The sequence below is a fragment of the Nerophis ophidion genome, linkage group LG14, assembly GCF_033978795.1.
Source record: "Nerophis ophidion isolate RoL-2023_Sa linkage group LG14, RoL_Noph_v1.0, whole genome shotgun sequence".
Taxonomy (NCBI): domain Eukaryota; kingdom Metazoa; phylum Chordata; class Actinopteri; order Syngnathiformes; family Syngnathidae; genus Nerophis; species Nerophis ophidion.
In genome coordinates, this window is record NC_084624.1 from 34,785,110 (window position 1) to 34,801,739 (window position 16,630).

Below are 16,630 nucleotides of genomic sequence, written 5' to 3' on the forward strand. Positions count from 1 at the left end.
ACACATTAATAGAATTTGTAATTTGAACAAACATTTGTGTTGGTAAACGAGAGCCAATAAGAGATTATCATCACACCTCAACATATCTGTCATGTAAATGCTGCCTCTTTGCTAAATCGGCATTGCAAATTAGAATAAGTTCTTTAATTGTCTTTTCCTGAATAAATAAAGGCGAAATAAATGTATAAATAAATAGGAAGTAAGGACATCAGTGAGTTGCAAAAACATTTTTTATACATTACCCAGGATGCTCAGCGCCATGGACAAGAATTGGAAATAAGTCTTAGATACACGGGAAGACGAAAATTGTGCCATTTGATCGACAAAAATTACGATGATTAGCTAAAATGTGCGGGGAAGATATGCGGAGAAGTTGTGGATATGGTACAAAGTTGTAAGGGCTGCGCATTGTGGCAATCCAAATTTAGTTTTATTATTTGTGTGTAAGTGGCATCTAAACATTGTGTAGCACATATTCTAAAGGCAAGTGCTCCTACAGCAGGAATACAAAATCTCTATTTCTAAAAAATACAAAATCTGTCAAGACACCAATGTACTGCAGGTAGTTGTGTTCATATCTATTTGTGTTGAGCTGTTTAAAAAAGCATAATGTTTAAAAAAAAAAAATTCATTAAAACAAATGAATTGTCCTGGCATGGTAATAATAACATAGAAAATTATCTGTCTAGGGTACACTTATTAATGATGAAAATTCATATCAGGATTAAAATATTTTAATTGTTTCACTTTTGATTGCTTTTATTTACTAGTTTGAATGCATTAAAGCAAGCTAAACACATGTTTTCTTGTCTTGACTAAGGTTTGGAAATAACCAAAATTCCTCCCAAAAAGTGAAGTTCATCTTTAGGGATTGGGGTCCATAGTTGTTGTCAACACCCTAGCATTTCAAATTGATCAAGGTGTAATTTCCTGCAAAAAACAACACCCTGGTAATTTTTGACAGGCAGGAAATGACATCCGTTTGCCAGGAGCCACTCTTCACACCAGTTGCGTGTTGCTGCCGCCACGGTTTGAGTGATAATGGTATCGCTCACACCGACTGTGAGTCAGCCCAAGCATCCTCCGAGTTCCCTATCTGGGGCACTGGGCTTGCTTTGTTCAAACACTTGTACCGCATCGAAATGGCTTTTGCCTTCGGTAGCAAGCAATACTCATCACGCCGCCTTTCATCTCGGTTAGCCTCTCTCACAGGATGTCGCCTCGCTGTCAAACGACTTTGGAGCAACACTTCATCTAGCCTCCAGAGGTGTGTGTTTTTAAAAGGGCACCGGATGAACTATTCACAAATAGAAGCTGAACTTTGCTGCTCACTATCTACTGTACACTCCTGCTTCTCTTCCGCTCGCCCACGCTTTATTACTCCTACAAGATGCCCCAGAAGAGCTCAGGACTCCGGGCCCCGGCGTCGCACCCTGTCGTTTTGAATTCACATCGAGCGTCCCGGCGGCCTTGCACAGGCACGTGCTTTTGACAGTGACCGTGCCCCTGAGGTCGGCCGCATCCTGCCACGGCGCACACCTCATCTGTTGACAAGTTAAACTCTCGCTTGCCGAGGAAGCCGCACTTCAAATATAATCTCCGGCGAAGGTTCACTTGAGAGCGTGAAAAAAAAAAGGCACTGAGAAGAGCCGTCACCACAAAGCCTTAACCAGAATTATCCTAATGATAACAATCGGGGGGAGGGAGCGGGCTCCTGACTGTAATTGAGGATGATGTGATAACGACAGCCCAAAAGCTTCGGTCGACTTCTGTAAATCCTGCTAGTTTCTCATTTGAAAAAAAGAGGTTTTCGGGACTAAAAGATCAGCTAAGACCGAATTGCGCAAAAACCGAAGCAATTAGCGCTGGAATTTGCAACCTTTTTTATGGTGATTTATTTTGTAGGGTAAGCAATAAAAAAGTGCAGTGATTAAGTCAAAGACACATGGGGTAGGGTTGTACGGTATACCGGTATTAGTATATTACCGCGATACTAATGAATCATATTTGGTACTATACGACCTCTGATAGATACCGGCCCCCCACCACTCCCGTGACCCCTCATTGTCATGTCGTGTCTTTGCTGGTTTACAAGCAGAGGAGCATGTTTTGTAGAGCACAGTCACAGAGTAATTACAAGAAGACACAGTGTGCAGACAGAAAAGGGAGAACAGATGCATTTTGGCTTAAAAACTAACGATAAAGGTGAAGTTATAACACTGAAACGACCTCAGGAAGAAGTGCTCTAAGACATGGCTAGCTAGCTAGCGACTTAAAGTCCATCCCCAGTCTGCAGTGTTTTAGCTACTTTTAAATCACTAATCCTCGCCTTCATGGCGACAAATAAAGTAAGTTTCTTACAAGTATCATCCCTGCAGGACGAGGAATAGCTAATCATGCTTCACTACATATCGTAGCTCACCGGCGTCAAAATTTAAACAAACGCCATTGATGGATCTACACCTAATATCCACTGTAAAGATACAAACTACAGGAGCGTATTAAGTCGATACTACTATGATTACGTTGATATTTTTTGGCATCGCAACTAGGGCTGGGCGATATATCGATATATAAGATGTATCGCGGGTTTGTCTCTGTGCGATATAGAAAATGACTATCGTAATATTCGAGTATACGTTCTCGCGCAGTTGCTTTTAGCTGCGTGCGTACACTTCAGGCTCTTCTCGCTCTTTCCCGTCTCTCCTTCTCACAGACAGGCAGGCGCACATTCTTACAAAAGTCACAAACTGTCACGTCCTACGTCACAACGTGTCCGCCCTCGCCCACCAGAGAGGTTGCATAACGGGCTACGTTAGCTGCTAACGTAGCCGTACGAGAAAGAAGGTGCGGATCAGGTAACAAATGAAGGAAGACTTAATTCCCAAGAAAAACAGCAGGGTTTTCATCGTCTGGCGGTGGTTCGGCTTCAAGTGGGAATATGTCGAACAGACAACCGTAATTTGTCAAGTTTGGGGGGAAAAGCGTTGCTGTTAAAAGTAGCATTGCTGCTAATACGTAGCATCATTTGAAAAGTGACTCGCTAGAGAAAGAAGAGAATTTCATAACGTTTGTCGTAACCTACCAACCTACCACATAGTGAGTGAAGAACGAATACTATTCGACTTCCTATTATGCAGCTCATTTTTATTTGACACTTAAAATGTCTCTGACAATCTTGCACTTTATGTTTTGGAAATGACTTGAATGTCTGTGCCATTGCTTAATAACTTTAATAAATACACTTTTGGTCAATTGACTTAGTTGTGATTTCCCTCTCTGCATAAAAGTTTAAAAGTAGCATATATTAATGCAGTATGAAGAAGAATGTTTTAATGTATACACATAGAATCATCATACTGCTGTGATTATATGCATCAAGTGTTCATTCAAGGCCAAGGCAAATTATCGTAATATATATCGTATATCGCAATATGGCATAAAAATATTGCGATATTAAAAAAAGGCAATATCGCCCGATTGTAGCAGAGATAGGCACCAGCGACCCCAAAAGGGACAAGCGATAGTAAATGGTTGGATGGATGGAATATCGCTCAGCCCTAATCGCAACATCTTTTGGTTTTTTAAAATGTATATTATGTTTATACACTCAGGACATATGTCCCTGGACACATGAGGACTTTGAATATGACCAATGTTTGGTCCTGTAACTACTTGGTATCGAATCGATACCCAAATTTGTGGTATTATCCAAACCTAATGTAAAGCATTCAAATAACAGAGGAATACATGATTATTACATTTTAACAGAAGTGTATATAGAATATGTTAAAAGAGAAAGTAAGAAGATATTAACAGTAAATGAAAAAGTATATTAATAATTAATTTTGTAACACTTGTCCTAAATAATTCTGACAAAAAACGAATGAGAAATGACACAATCTGTTACTGCTTACATCAGCACCTAAATTAGGAACCTTTGTTTTCTTACTTACTACTAAAAGACAAGTTGTCCTGTATGTTCACTATTTTATTTAAGGACAAACTTGCAATAAGAAACATATGTTTAAGATTTTTTTGTTAAAATAAAACCAATAATACCATTTATTTGTGGTCCCTTTTATTTAGAAAGGTATTGAAAAGTACTGAAAATTATCAAAATAATTTTAGTACCAGTACCAAAATATTGATGTCGGGACAACACTACATGGGGGTTCCTTGTCCTCTCCCCTCTCGATTCTGTAGAATAAAAGGACTAGTTTGTTACGCGCAATATTTGGCCGCAAGATCACCAAGACAATATTTGAAAACGAGGGCGAACTTTTGGTTGAAAAGTGGGGCATAGGAAAATCGAGGTACCACTGAACATCACATTAACACACGGCCAATAAAAAGACAGGACAACTGCGTCAAGACGAACCCATCAAGTAAGATTGCGGAGTGTTGAAACAATTGGAAATCTGCAGTACAATGCAGTTCAATTCGGCTTCAAAGTATTCACCAGAGTCCCATTTTGTGCAAATTCGCAAAGATAGCCCTTCAAACCCCCCCCCCCCCCCCTTGTCTGCCAATCCAGAGGTACCGCCCCTGATGTCCACGCGATGCTGCAGAATCTTGTCAACCAAGACAGCCCCACAGCATCCAGAGCCTTAAGGAACTCCGGGCTGATCTTATCCACCCCCGAGGAGTTTTTTAACTACCTCAGCAACCTCAGCCCCAGAAATAGGAGAGCCCACCACAGATTCCCCCAGCACTGCTTCCTCATAGGAAGATGTGTTGGTGGGATTGAGGAGGTCTTCGAAGTATTCCTCCCACCGATCCACAACATCCGCTGTCGAGGTCAGCAGAACACCATCCGCCGCATACACAATGTTGACAGTGCACTGCTTCCCCTTCCTGAGGCGGCGGACGGTGGTCCAGAATAGCTTCGAAGCCGTCCGTAAGTCTTTTTCCATGGCTTCCCCGAACTCCTCCCATGTCCGAGTTTTTGCCCCCGCGACCGCTGATGCTTCACACCGCTTGGCCTGTCGGTACCTGTCCACTGCTTCCGGAGTCCTATGAGCCAAAAGAACCCGATAGGACTCTTTCTTCAGCTTGACACCATCCCTCACCGCTGGTGTCCACCAACGGGTTCTACGATTACCGCCACGACAGGCACCAATTACCTTGCGGCCACAGCTCCAATCAGCCCCCTCGACAATAGAGGTGCAGAACATGGTCCACTCGGACTCAATGTCCAGCACCTCCCTCGTGACATGTTCAAAGTTCAGACGTTCCCAACAAACCCTCACAATGCGTTTGGGCCTGCCAGGTCAGTCCGGCATCCTCCCCCACCATCGCAGCCAACTCACCACCAGGTGGTGATCGGTAGAAAGCGCCACCCTTCTCTTCACCCGAGTGTCCAAAACATGAGGCGCAAATCCGATGACACAACTACAAAGTCGATCATGGAACTGCGGCCTAGGGTGTCCTGGTGCCAAGTGCACATATGGACACCCTTATGTTTGAATATGGTGTTTGTTATGGACAATCTGTGATGAGTACAAAAGTCCAATAAGAAAACACCACTCGGGTTCAGATCCGGGCGGCCATTCTTCCCAATCATGCCTCTCCAGGTTTTACTGTCGTTGCCAACATGAGCGTTGAAGTCCCCCAGTAGGACAAGGGTATCACCCGGGGGAGCACTTTCCAGTAATCTCTCGAGTGTATCCAAAAAGGGTGGGTACTCTGAACTGCTGTTTGGTGCGTAAGCACAAACAACAGTCAGGACCCGTCCCCACACCCGAAGGCGGAGGGAGGCTACCCTCTCGTCCACTGGGTTGAACTCCAACGTACAGGCTTTGAGCCGGAGGGCAACAAGAATTGCCACCCCAGCTCGCTGCCTCTCCCTCCGTGCAACGCCAGAGTGGAAGAGAGTCCAGTCCTTCTCGAGAGAACTGGTTCCAGAGCCCTTGCTGTGTGTCGAGTTGAGTCCGACTATATCTAGTCGGAACTTCTCTACCTCGCGCGTTAACTCAGGCTCCTTCCCCCCCAGTGAGGTGACGTTCCACGTCCCAAGCGCTAGCTTCTATAGCCGAGGATCGGACCGCCGAGTGCCCTGCCTTCGGCTTCCGCCCAGCTTACAACGCACCCGACCTCTATGGCCCCTGCTATTGGTGGTGAGCCCATTGGAGGGATGGCCCACGTTGCCTCTTCGGGCTGTGCCCGGCCGGGCCCCATGGGAACAGGCCCGGCCACCAGGCGCTTGCCATCGTGCCCCAACTCCGGCCCTGGCTCCAGAGGGGGTCCCGGGCGAGGGAAAACGGAGTCTCTGTTGTTGTATATCCATAGAAGTGTCCGATGGTGAACAAAATTTTGCGAAGAATGATCATCTAAAATCAAATATTTCCATAGGTCGAGCATAAAAAAGTTTACGACCTTCTGAATATGTTTTTAAAATAATTAGAGCCTGCTATACATGAAATAACAGCCATCTAGTGACCTTCACACTCGTTCCACCAACAGAGTAGCCTTGATTGTGTTGTAATGCCGATTAAAGCAGGGGTTCTTAATGTTTTTGACTTCAGGCCCCCACTTTTACATTACAGAGGGGCCCGCGGCCCACTCAATTATTAATACACAATTAGTCGTCTTACACTTGATTTTAATTGTATTTAAGAATGCTATCTAACCTACTTACTGTTTACAACCTTGTCAAATGACATGAAATAATGTGTTAATCACAAAGATTATTATTATTTAACACATAAACCTTAGGTTTAGGCTGATTAGAAAAATAAGTAAAGATAAAACCAAATATACTGACTCATAAATAATGGACGAAAAATAAATATACATAAAATTATGTTGTGCTAAAACTGATAGAGAAAATTATGAATGAAAATGATGAATTAATATGTTTCTTAACTAAACTATAAATACAATTTAAGTGCAAATTAAAATATTGCTTCACCACTTTGGTCATAATTTTTGCACTATTGACTTTATCTCCAGAATTCATCCGTTTGTTTGATGTTCTCAGTACTGCCAATAGTAGTAGAAATGTATATTAGAACTGAGTATTGCTGCGGCCCATATGGACCACAGCTGAGATATAGTTATGTTTTGGCGCGGCCCAACAATGGGCCCTGGCTCTATGGTTAGGAAACACTGGATTACAGTACTCAGCGGTAGCCCGGAGGATCTTCCAAGTGTAATTGCCTGTCCACTACAACACGGATACGGCGTGGAAATACTTGGTCACATCCTATGTAATTTCTTTCAGTTAGATCTGGGCTTCCATGTCCTGAAAGCATGGGCCTGAGATGTCTTGTCAATAGTTATTCCACCTGACAGTCACAGCTTTGACCTTGAGCCATGTTAGCATTGAGTCTTGTTAGCATTGCGTGTCCTCTGTTGTCATTGCTCACAAGGCTCACCAATATTATTTGGAATTGTGTTATTGATGTAGAATCCCACCTCCAAAGACATGCACCTGGGGATAGGTTGATTGGCAACACTAAATTGGCCCTAGTGTGTGAATGTGAGTGTGAGTGTTGTCTGTCTATCTGAGGTGGCGACTTGTCCAGGGTGTACACCGCCTTCCGCCCGATTGTAGCTGAGATAGGCGCCAGCGCCCCCCGCGACCCCGAAAGGGAATAAGCGGTAGAAAATGGATGGATGGATGGATGTAGTCACTGCTCACATTCCCTCTGCCTCAAGTGAACTCGTTTGAAGTGCAAACGGCAAACTAGGTCCGCCGCTGTGTATATATATTTTTTTTATGCTGCAACCCCCCCTACCTACTCCCTCCCCTTCTTAACTTGAACTTTACATGCACCCAGAAACATTTAACTAAAAAAAAAAAAAAGGGGGGCAAACTTTTGCAATTTGCCGAGCAGGCTGTTAATTTATAGTGGCGAAGCGTTTCCAATGCAAAGCAGGCTAAAACAACCTCTCGTCCCTCTTATGTGTTTGTCGCCCACGAGCACAGGAAGCAGCTCCTCATCCAGCAGAGGCCGACGCTGCTGTCTGTTACATGTCACACACACCTGCCGTGTCTCCTTGTTAATGAATGTCTTCCCTCTCCTCCATAGTGCTGCGAGGACGCCGTTAAAGGAAAATGCCATCGCTATTACCTGACATGCTTTTAGCAGCTGTTATTCATCACGTCTCTCCCCTCATGCACATGTGACAGTCCTTCCTTATGCTCAGTGCTAAAGCTGCCAATTAACTCAGACTAATCTTTCTGTGGGTGCTGATGAAATCTTTGGTCAATCTTTCTTTTCACCTCCTCTCCTCTAGGTGCAACAACCGTACGCAGTGTGTGGTAGTCACTGGCTCCGATGTCTTTCCTGACCCATGTCCTGGCACCTACAAGTACTTAGAGGTCCAGTATGAGTGTGTTCCTTATAGTAAGTATTACCATGCTTAATTGCTCATGGTCTGATTTATTTTGTATTATGCTTAGCAAAGGTACATTAAGGAAAATCACAATCCTACACAATTTAAGGCTGGGCGATATGTCGTGTTTGTAAGATATATCGATATATTTTTAAACAACAAATGAAAATATCGTAACATCGATATAATTTATTTCACGTCAAAATGACAAAACACTGCTTATTTGTTGTGTTCCTTTAATCTCCTCCCTCATCACTCCCTCTCAACACTCCATGGCCTACTACACCCCTCCCCTTCCTCCTTCCAAGATGTGCTTCCACGTATAAGAACATCTATAATAGGTTGGTTGTTTACTAAGATGAGTCATGATTGGTTGAGATTAGGGCAAAACATTAGCGACAGGCCAATCAGAGGCAAGATAGGTCAGGGAACCAGGAAGGGAAATCACAACAGACATCCAAATGACAACGAGAGAGTCGTAGAAGAGAAGAGGGAATAGTCAAGCGGGCGATTTATATTTTTTTAAAAACTCGTGGAAGATGGCAGAGGGTTCTCTTCTTTAGGTTTTTTTTTTAGCGATGTAGACCACATCCAGGAAACTCACAATGCGTCTAATTGGCCAAATTTGGACAAATGTATGCCTCCAGATAAAACATCCATGTGTGTTGTTTACCATGTAAGCTCAAATCAAACCTGTACTCCAGGTTGCCAGGTCGGCCATATTTTGCATGAGAAATGTTGCCAAAAATGTATGCCGACGTGAGGAAGATCATAACTGCACAATTAAGTCAAGTCATTTACTTAGCGCTGACCAGAACCGTACGTGTGTGACAGTCCATTACATCGTCGACTGGGAATTAAAAAGTGCCTGCCTGCAAATTTATTTTTTATCTGAGTTTGATACATTTTGTATTTTTTGCACAGCTTTGTTATTTATTTTACGTAGAAAGAATATTTTTCCATTTTATTTTTTAATTTTTGTTTCTTTTCTGTGCTGTTAATACCCATCTTGACTAACTGGGTAAATAAAAGTGCTACTGACTGTTTACAGTACAGTTGTCATTCACTTCAATTTCAGTGAATCTCGCTCAAAAATGTATATTTTTATAGGTATATTTTCACCGGAAAATATATCGAGATGTGTATCTAACGAAGAGTTTAAGTAAAAATATATCGAAATATACTTTTTCGTCCATATCGCCCGGCCCTAGCACAATTTAGCATGAATGAAAAGGAGCAGGAAGAAGCAGAGTTTATTTAATCCGACCTGCACCTTCTCCATGGCTGAACTGTTCCTGAGTTTTTTTTACGTCCTGGGTTTGAAATGTTTCTAATAGAGAGAAAAAATAATAAGGAATTTTTGGTTTATGTCATGAGTGTCCAAACCATATTGTTTGTTATTTGTTATCTATAACCTGTTTTGAAAAAAATGTTTTATTATTTTTATATCAAATAATATATATATATATCTTCTCTTTAACTATATATATATATATATATATATATATATATATATATATATATATATATATCCATCCCATCCATTTTTCTACCGCTTATTCCCTTTCGGGGTTGCGGGGGGCGCTGGCGCCTATCTCAGCTACAATCTATATATATATATATATATATATGGCTTCACGGTGGAAGAGGGGTTAGTGAGTCTTCCTCACAATACGAAGGTCCTAAATAGTCAGGGTTCAATCCCTGGCTGGGGATCTTTCTGTGTGGAGTTTGCATGTCCTCCCCGTGAATGCGTGGGTTCCCACCTGGTACTCCGGCTTCCTCCCACTTCCAAAGCCATGCACATGGGGATAGGTTGATTGGCAACACTAAATTGGCCCTAGTGTGTGAATGTGAGTGTGAATGTTGTCTGTCTATCTGTGTTGGCCCTGCGATGAGGTGGTGACTTGTCCAGGGTGTACACCGCCTTCTGCCCAATTGTAGCTGAGATAGGCACCAGCGCCCCCCGCGACCCCAAAGGGGATAAGCGGTAGGTAATGGATGGATATATATATATATATATATGTATAGATTTATACTGTGTGTATATATATATATATATATATAAATATATATATATATATATATATATATATATATATATATATATATATATATATATATATATGTGTGTGTGTGTATGTGTGTGTATGTACTATGTGTATATATTAGGGCTGGGCAACGATTAAAAATTGTAATCGAAGTTAATCGCACTATTTCTCCGATTAATCGCGATTAACTGCATTGTATACGCAAAGCCCAATAATGAATTCAAAAGTAGTGTGTAATGCACCTTTATTGGAATATTCTCCCACATGAACAAAAGCGCCAAAACATTTGTTGTGCAAACACAATTTAAATCAGTCCTTGTTAAACAGTAGCAGTTAAATAGCATATTTTATGAAAATCAACTCAAAAAATGTAAATACAAACATTTAAGCTTATTGCCACTGCCAGGGTATTTAAGTTATCCTGTTTGTTATGGAAAATAAATATAATCTACATACAAATCTCTGAGCCACAATCATAACATCTGAACAGACAATTTCTGAGGTAACAGCAGAAACTTTTTTTTTATCAGGGTTTTATGTTTAAAAAACCTATTTTATAGGTAGTGGGCTGTTTTGGGGAATTTTTGATCAAATTATCTGTAGTAGCAATATTAATAATGTTGTGTTTATTCTGCGTAGTGCACTTAAAATAATTATGACCATATCTAGGAATTGATATGATGGGAGTTTTCCGATTGTTTGCTTGGTGCTTTGATAAACTGAACGCATATACATGGTACTATTTGTGATGTTATGAGCCAGGGAAAAAAAGAACTACCCTACCCAGCATGCAACAGGAGTGACGAGCATGCGCGGTAGCCCGGTATAGGTTGTGTCGCCATGACGGCATCTTGTGTGTTGTGATATGCACGCTCTGAAAGCAAACGTTAAGAACTCAGCCAACACTTCTCGTCTGCATTATTCATAAATAGACAGACAACACAAATACTCCGCTGCTTCACAGGCCGCTGGATGTAGCCGGCAAAGTATTCCAATGCTAGCTAGCTGGTCTAGCAAGCACGCGTCATTCAGTCCAAAACGGCCCGATTTATCCACATTAAGAATTGTCTGGCGGTCGTAAGTGATCCCGGAGTGACCACGCTGTAAGCCAGCCATGAAATTTATAGAATTGTCCGGTATTTTTGCCAAATGTTCCATCTTTACCAAGAGCCCATCGACGCCGAAGTACATCCGGGAGATGCCATCTTATTAAGAAAAGGCGTTAACAAAATAAAAGCATGTAAACAACATACGCAAATGTGCGATAAAATAATTGTCGGCGTTAATAGATTGATGAGTTAACGCGTAATTAACGCATTAATTTGCCCACCCCTAATATATATATATATATATACATATATATATATATACATATATATATATATATATATATATATATATATATATATATATACATATATATATATATATATATATATATATATATATATATATATATATATATATATATATATATATCGCCTTCCGCCCGATTGTAGCCGAGATAGGCATTAGCGCCTCCCGCGACCCTAAAAGGAATAAGCGGTAGAAAATGGATGGATATATATATATATATATATACATATATATATATATATATATATATATATATATATATATATATATATATATATATATATATATATGTATATGTATATGTATATATATAGTTAAAGAGAAGATATATGTGTTTGTTTATACAGCCATCTGCAACTAGATGAGCTGTTAGAACAATACAACAGGTCAACAGTAATAAATTGTGGAGTTTCATGTACAGAATTTTCCTGCTCTCCACCAACTGACACGACTGCATCAGCAAAACTAAACATAGGAATAGAAACTGTAAGCCTGCTGCACAGCACATTAACTCAATTTATGAGCATGTGCGATGCGAGGGTTTAGCTTGAACATGCACAAACACACGCACACACATACAAAAAAGCTGCACAATAGTGATGTAATTTTATGACAGATATTGGCAATCTCGCTCTCTCTCTCTGAGGGACCTTGTCACAAAATGTAACCAATTTTGTACATGGGGAAAAGACCACATTTTTTTCATGCTTTTTTCATCATTTTAGTTACAATAATTACATATTTTAGTACCAGTTATAATTAATGGGGCTTGTCATATTTGAATAATAATTAGTATTATTTAGTATTTGTTATTATTATTTGTATGTTAAGGTTTGCATGTGGGAATTTAGTAGTTAATTTTTGTTGATTTGTCATATATTTTTAATTAATGATAATATACACAAATGCAGTATTCAATGTTTTTATTATATTGCATTCACAATTTTTTTTACTAGTCATATTTATATTCGTAAATATTTTGTTGAATCTACTACAAACTTACTTAAAATAAAAAAAAAGTAGTAATAAGAATATTGATAGTTTAATTGATTTTTTTTTAAATAGTTGTTTGATTTAATTGGCTTATCTGTGAATCTATGATAATTTATTATTTTTATTTGTGTTGTCTTAAAACAACTAAATATATTTAGAGGGGCGGTATAGCTTGGTTGGTAGAGCAGCTATGCCAGCAACTTCAGTGTTCTAGGTTCCATCCCTGCTTTCTTCATCTTAGTCACTGCCGTTGTGTTCTTGGGCAAGACACTTTACCCACCTGCTCCCAGTGCCACCCACACTGGTTTAAATGTAACTTAGATATTGGGTTTCACTATGTAAAAGTGCTTTGAGTCACTAGAGAAAAGCGTTATATAAATATAATTCACTCCACTTCATTTGATTTTTTTTTTTAAATAGTGTTTATTCCCTGAACTTAAGGTTGTATTTTTAAATAATCACAACCAATTATTTTGATGTAATTTAAAAAATATATCCAAACACTTTTTTATTTTAATTTCACACACCAGTTGCTTATATGATTTCAATGTTTGACATATGCAATTTGATAAGAAACTCACTTTTTGACTCAATGCTGTATGTAGATACTGTAGAGAAAATATAACATAGTCATTAAAACTTGGACGTATTTGTTAAATGTAGCCATTCCATTGAAGCTGGACGAGATGTAAGCAAAGTCTGCGTTTATGATCAGAATAAATCCTGGTTGAAAGCTTGTTTGAGACACATTTATTAGAGCATAGCTCAGATTTATGGGTGTGCTGTAAAAGTACTTAGTAGTGATGAATTGTAAACACCGGCTGAAATATTCACTTTATTTTCTCCCCTTCTTTCAAACAGACCTCCCTTTCACCTCCGGCCCTCCTCCGTCCTTTCTGCAACTAACCTCCTTGCTGTCATTTGTTTCTTAACTAGCAATTTTTCATGTGGGTCGTAGCCTCTCCTCCTCCTCCTTGGCTGATGCGGAGCCAACTGCCCATGAATAAAAACATCCTTATTGGGCTTGTGCTGCACATCGGTCATGTCATGCTCCATCTTGGAAGTGTGTTGGCCAGCAAGTTATCTTAATGAAGTTCACACGTGACAAAATACTCACCCTCTACCTTTTAAAACATTCTAAAGGGTTCACACAAACACTTTCTATCATTTTAACTAACATCTCTTTCCCCTTCCAACTACAGTAGCGCTTCTGCCCTCAAAAAGCTGCCTGCGCTTCATCTCATGATCATATCCTCTCACAGTTAATAATCTTTTTGTACCTGCCAGATGACCTCTGATAACCTTTCTCTTCCTTTTGCACTCTTTTTTGCCTTCTTTTCCACTGCCTGAAATAGAAGTGGAGCAAAAAGGTAAATGGCTGGTCTGGTCCTCGTCCCTCTCTCTGTCCTCTCCTTTTCCTGTGGTGTTGATGCCTCCCGTCTCTTTCTCTTCTCTACTACCTACTGATAAATCCATAGGAGGGTTCTTTGCACATATGGACTACATTTTTTTAAAGACAAAAAAAGTGCAGATTTTTCCTGGGACAATTACTGTTGTATTTAACCAGAGCTATTCAACTAACAGCCACTGGAAAATATTTTTTAAGAACCTACTGCAAAATTGTTAATCAAAGGTCCTCTATATGACAAATAATGTTATGCTGTTTTTAGGGACCTCCTGAAATAACACCAGTCAAATATAATCTATGTGACAGGAGACGTTGCTTTTTATAGACTTATACAGCAAAAAAACTGTTCAAAGATCATTTGTTTGACAAACGGCACTATGCTGTTTTTAATTGAGGTCTTAATGCAGAAACGCTTTATCAAAGGGCCTCGATATGACGAAGAGCTCTATGCTGTTTTTTAAAAACATACTGCAAAAATACCAGTTAAAGATCCTCTATGTGACAGGAGGCTCTGCTGTTTTCTGCATGAACACTATTCAAAGATTCTATAAATGACAAAGAGAACAATGTTGTTTTTAAGGATGTACTGCACAAATACCAGTCAACTGTCCTATATGGGACAGGAGGCATTGTTGTTTTTATGGGCTTACACTGCAAAAACATTAATCAAAGCTCCTCTATTGTGGTGTTGTTAAGGAGTTACTGTAAAAATGCTTATCAAAGGTCCTCTGTATGACAAAAAGCACAATGTTGTATCTGCAAAAACACCAGTCAAAGATCCTCTATGTGACAGGAGGCATTGCTTTTTTATGGACGTATGCTATACTACAAAACACTATTCAAAAACCCCTATATGACAAAGAACAATATGCTGTTTAAAGGACCTTCTGAAAAAACCCCAGTCAAATATAATCTATTTGACAGGAGACTTTGCTTTTTTATAGACTTATACAGCAAAAACACTTTTCAAAGATCATCTGTATAACAAACGGCAGTATGCTTTTTTTAAGGACGCAATGCAAAAATGCTTATCAAAAGTCCTCGATATGACAGAGCACTATGCTGTTTATTTAAGAACGTACTGCAAAAACACCAATCAAAGATCCTCTCAATGTGACAGGAGGCTCTGCTGTTTTCTGCATGAACACTATTCAAAGATGCTCTAAATGACAAAAAGCACAATGCTGTTTTTAATTATGTACTGCAAAAACACAAGTCAACTGTCCTATATGGCAGTGTTTTTCAACCACTGTGCCGCAGCACACTAGTGTGTCGTGAGATACGATCTGGTGTGCCGTGGGAGATGATCTAATTTCACCCATTTGGGGTAAAAAATGTTTTTTGCAAACCAGTAATTGTAGTCTGCAAATGATGTGTTGTTGTTGAGTGTCGGTGTCGTCTAGAATAACCGTGTAATACTCTCCGATATCAGTAGGTGGCAGCTGGTAGCTAATTGCTTTGTAGATGTTGGAAACAGCAGGAGGCAGTGTACAGGTAAAAAAGGTATTTAATGCTTAAACAAAAAAATAAACAAAATGTGAGTGCCCCTAAGAAAGGGCATTGAACCTTAGGGGAGGCTATGCGGAAGAAAACTAAAACTAAACTACAAAATAAACAAAACCAGGATTCTAGACGACAGCAAAGACTTACTGTGGAGCACAGACGGCGTCCAAAAAGTACCTCCGTACATGACAATCAACAATGTCCCCACAAAGAAGGATAATCCATCCATTTTCTACCGATTATTTCCTTCGGGGTCACGGGGCTGGAGCTTATCTCAGCTACAATCGGGAGGAAGGCGGTGTACACCCTGGTTAAGTCGCCACCTCATCACAGGGTAAAAACTGAAATATTCTTGATTGCTAAAACAAACTAGATGCGGGAAATATCGCTCAAAGGAAGACATGAAACTGCTACAGGAAAATACCCCAAAAAATAGAAGCGCAAGACAAGAAGTAAAACACTCCACACAGGAAAACCGCAAAAATTACAAAATAAGTTAGTAAGTGATTTGACAGGTGGTGACAGTACACCTACTTTGAGACAAGAGCTATAGTGATGCATGCTTGGTTATGCTTTAAAGTCATATCCAACAATTGCGACGACGACTTTTTACTGTCAACTGAGTTTTGTTTTTTTAGTGATATCTGTTGGTGGTGTGCCTCTGGGTTTTTCCAACGCAAAAAATGTGCCTTGGCTCAAAAAAGGTTGAAAAACACTCCAATATGGGACAGGAGGCATTGCTGTTTTTATGGGCTTACACTGCAAAAATATTATTCAAAGATCCTCTGAGAAAGCAGTGTAGTGGTAAGGAGTTACTCTAAAAATGCCTATCAAAGGTCCTCTGTGTGACAAAAAGCACCATGCTGTTTTTAAGAATGTGCTGCAAAAACACCAGTCAAAGATTCTGTATGTCACGAGTGTCGAACTTGTGTTCATCAAGGGCAACATCCCAGTCATGGCTGCCTTCAGAGGGCCG

At 40.1% G+C, this 16,630-nt stretch overlaps 1 protein-coding gene across 7 annotated transcripts in view; it reads left to right on the forward strand.

Annotated features, from left to right (window-relative positions):
- Positions 1-16,630, forward strand: part of LOC133568526 (adhesion G protein-coupled receptor L2-like) — a 245,935-nt gene that overhangs the window by 115,559 nt on the left and 113,746 nt on the right. For all 7 annotated transcript variants that reach the window (XM_061920512.1, XM_061920516.1, XM_061920518.1 and 4 more), the window contains exon 4: positions 8,245-8,354. In XM_061920512.1, the coding sequence (XP_061776496.1) occupies positions 8,245-8,354 (110 nt within the window). The remainder of the gene's footprint in view (positions 1-8,244; positions 8,355-16,630) is intronic.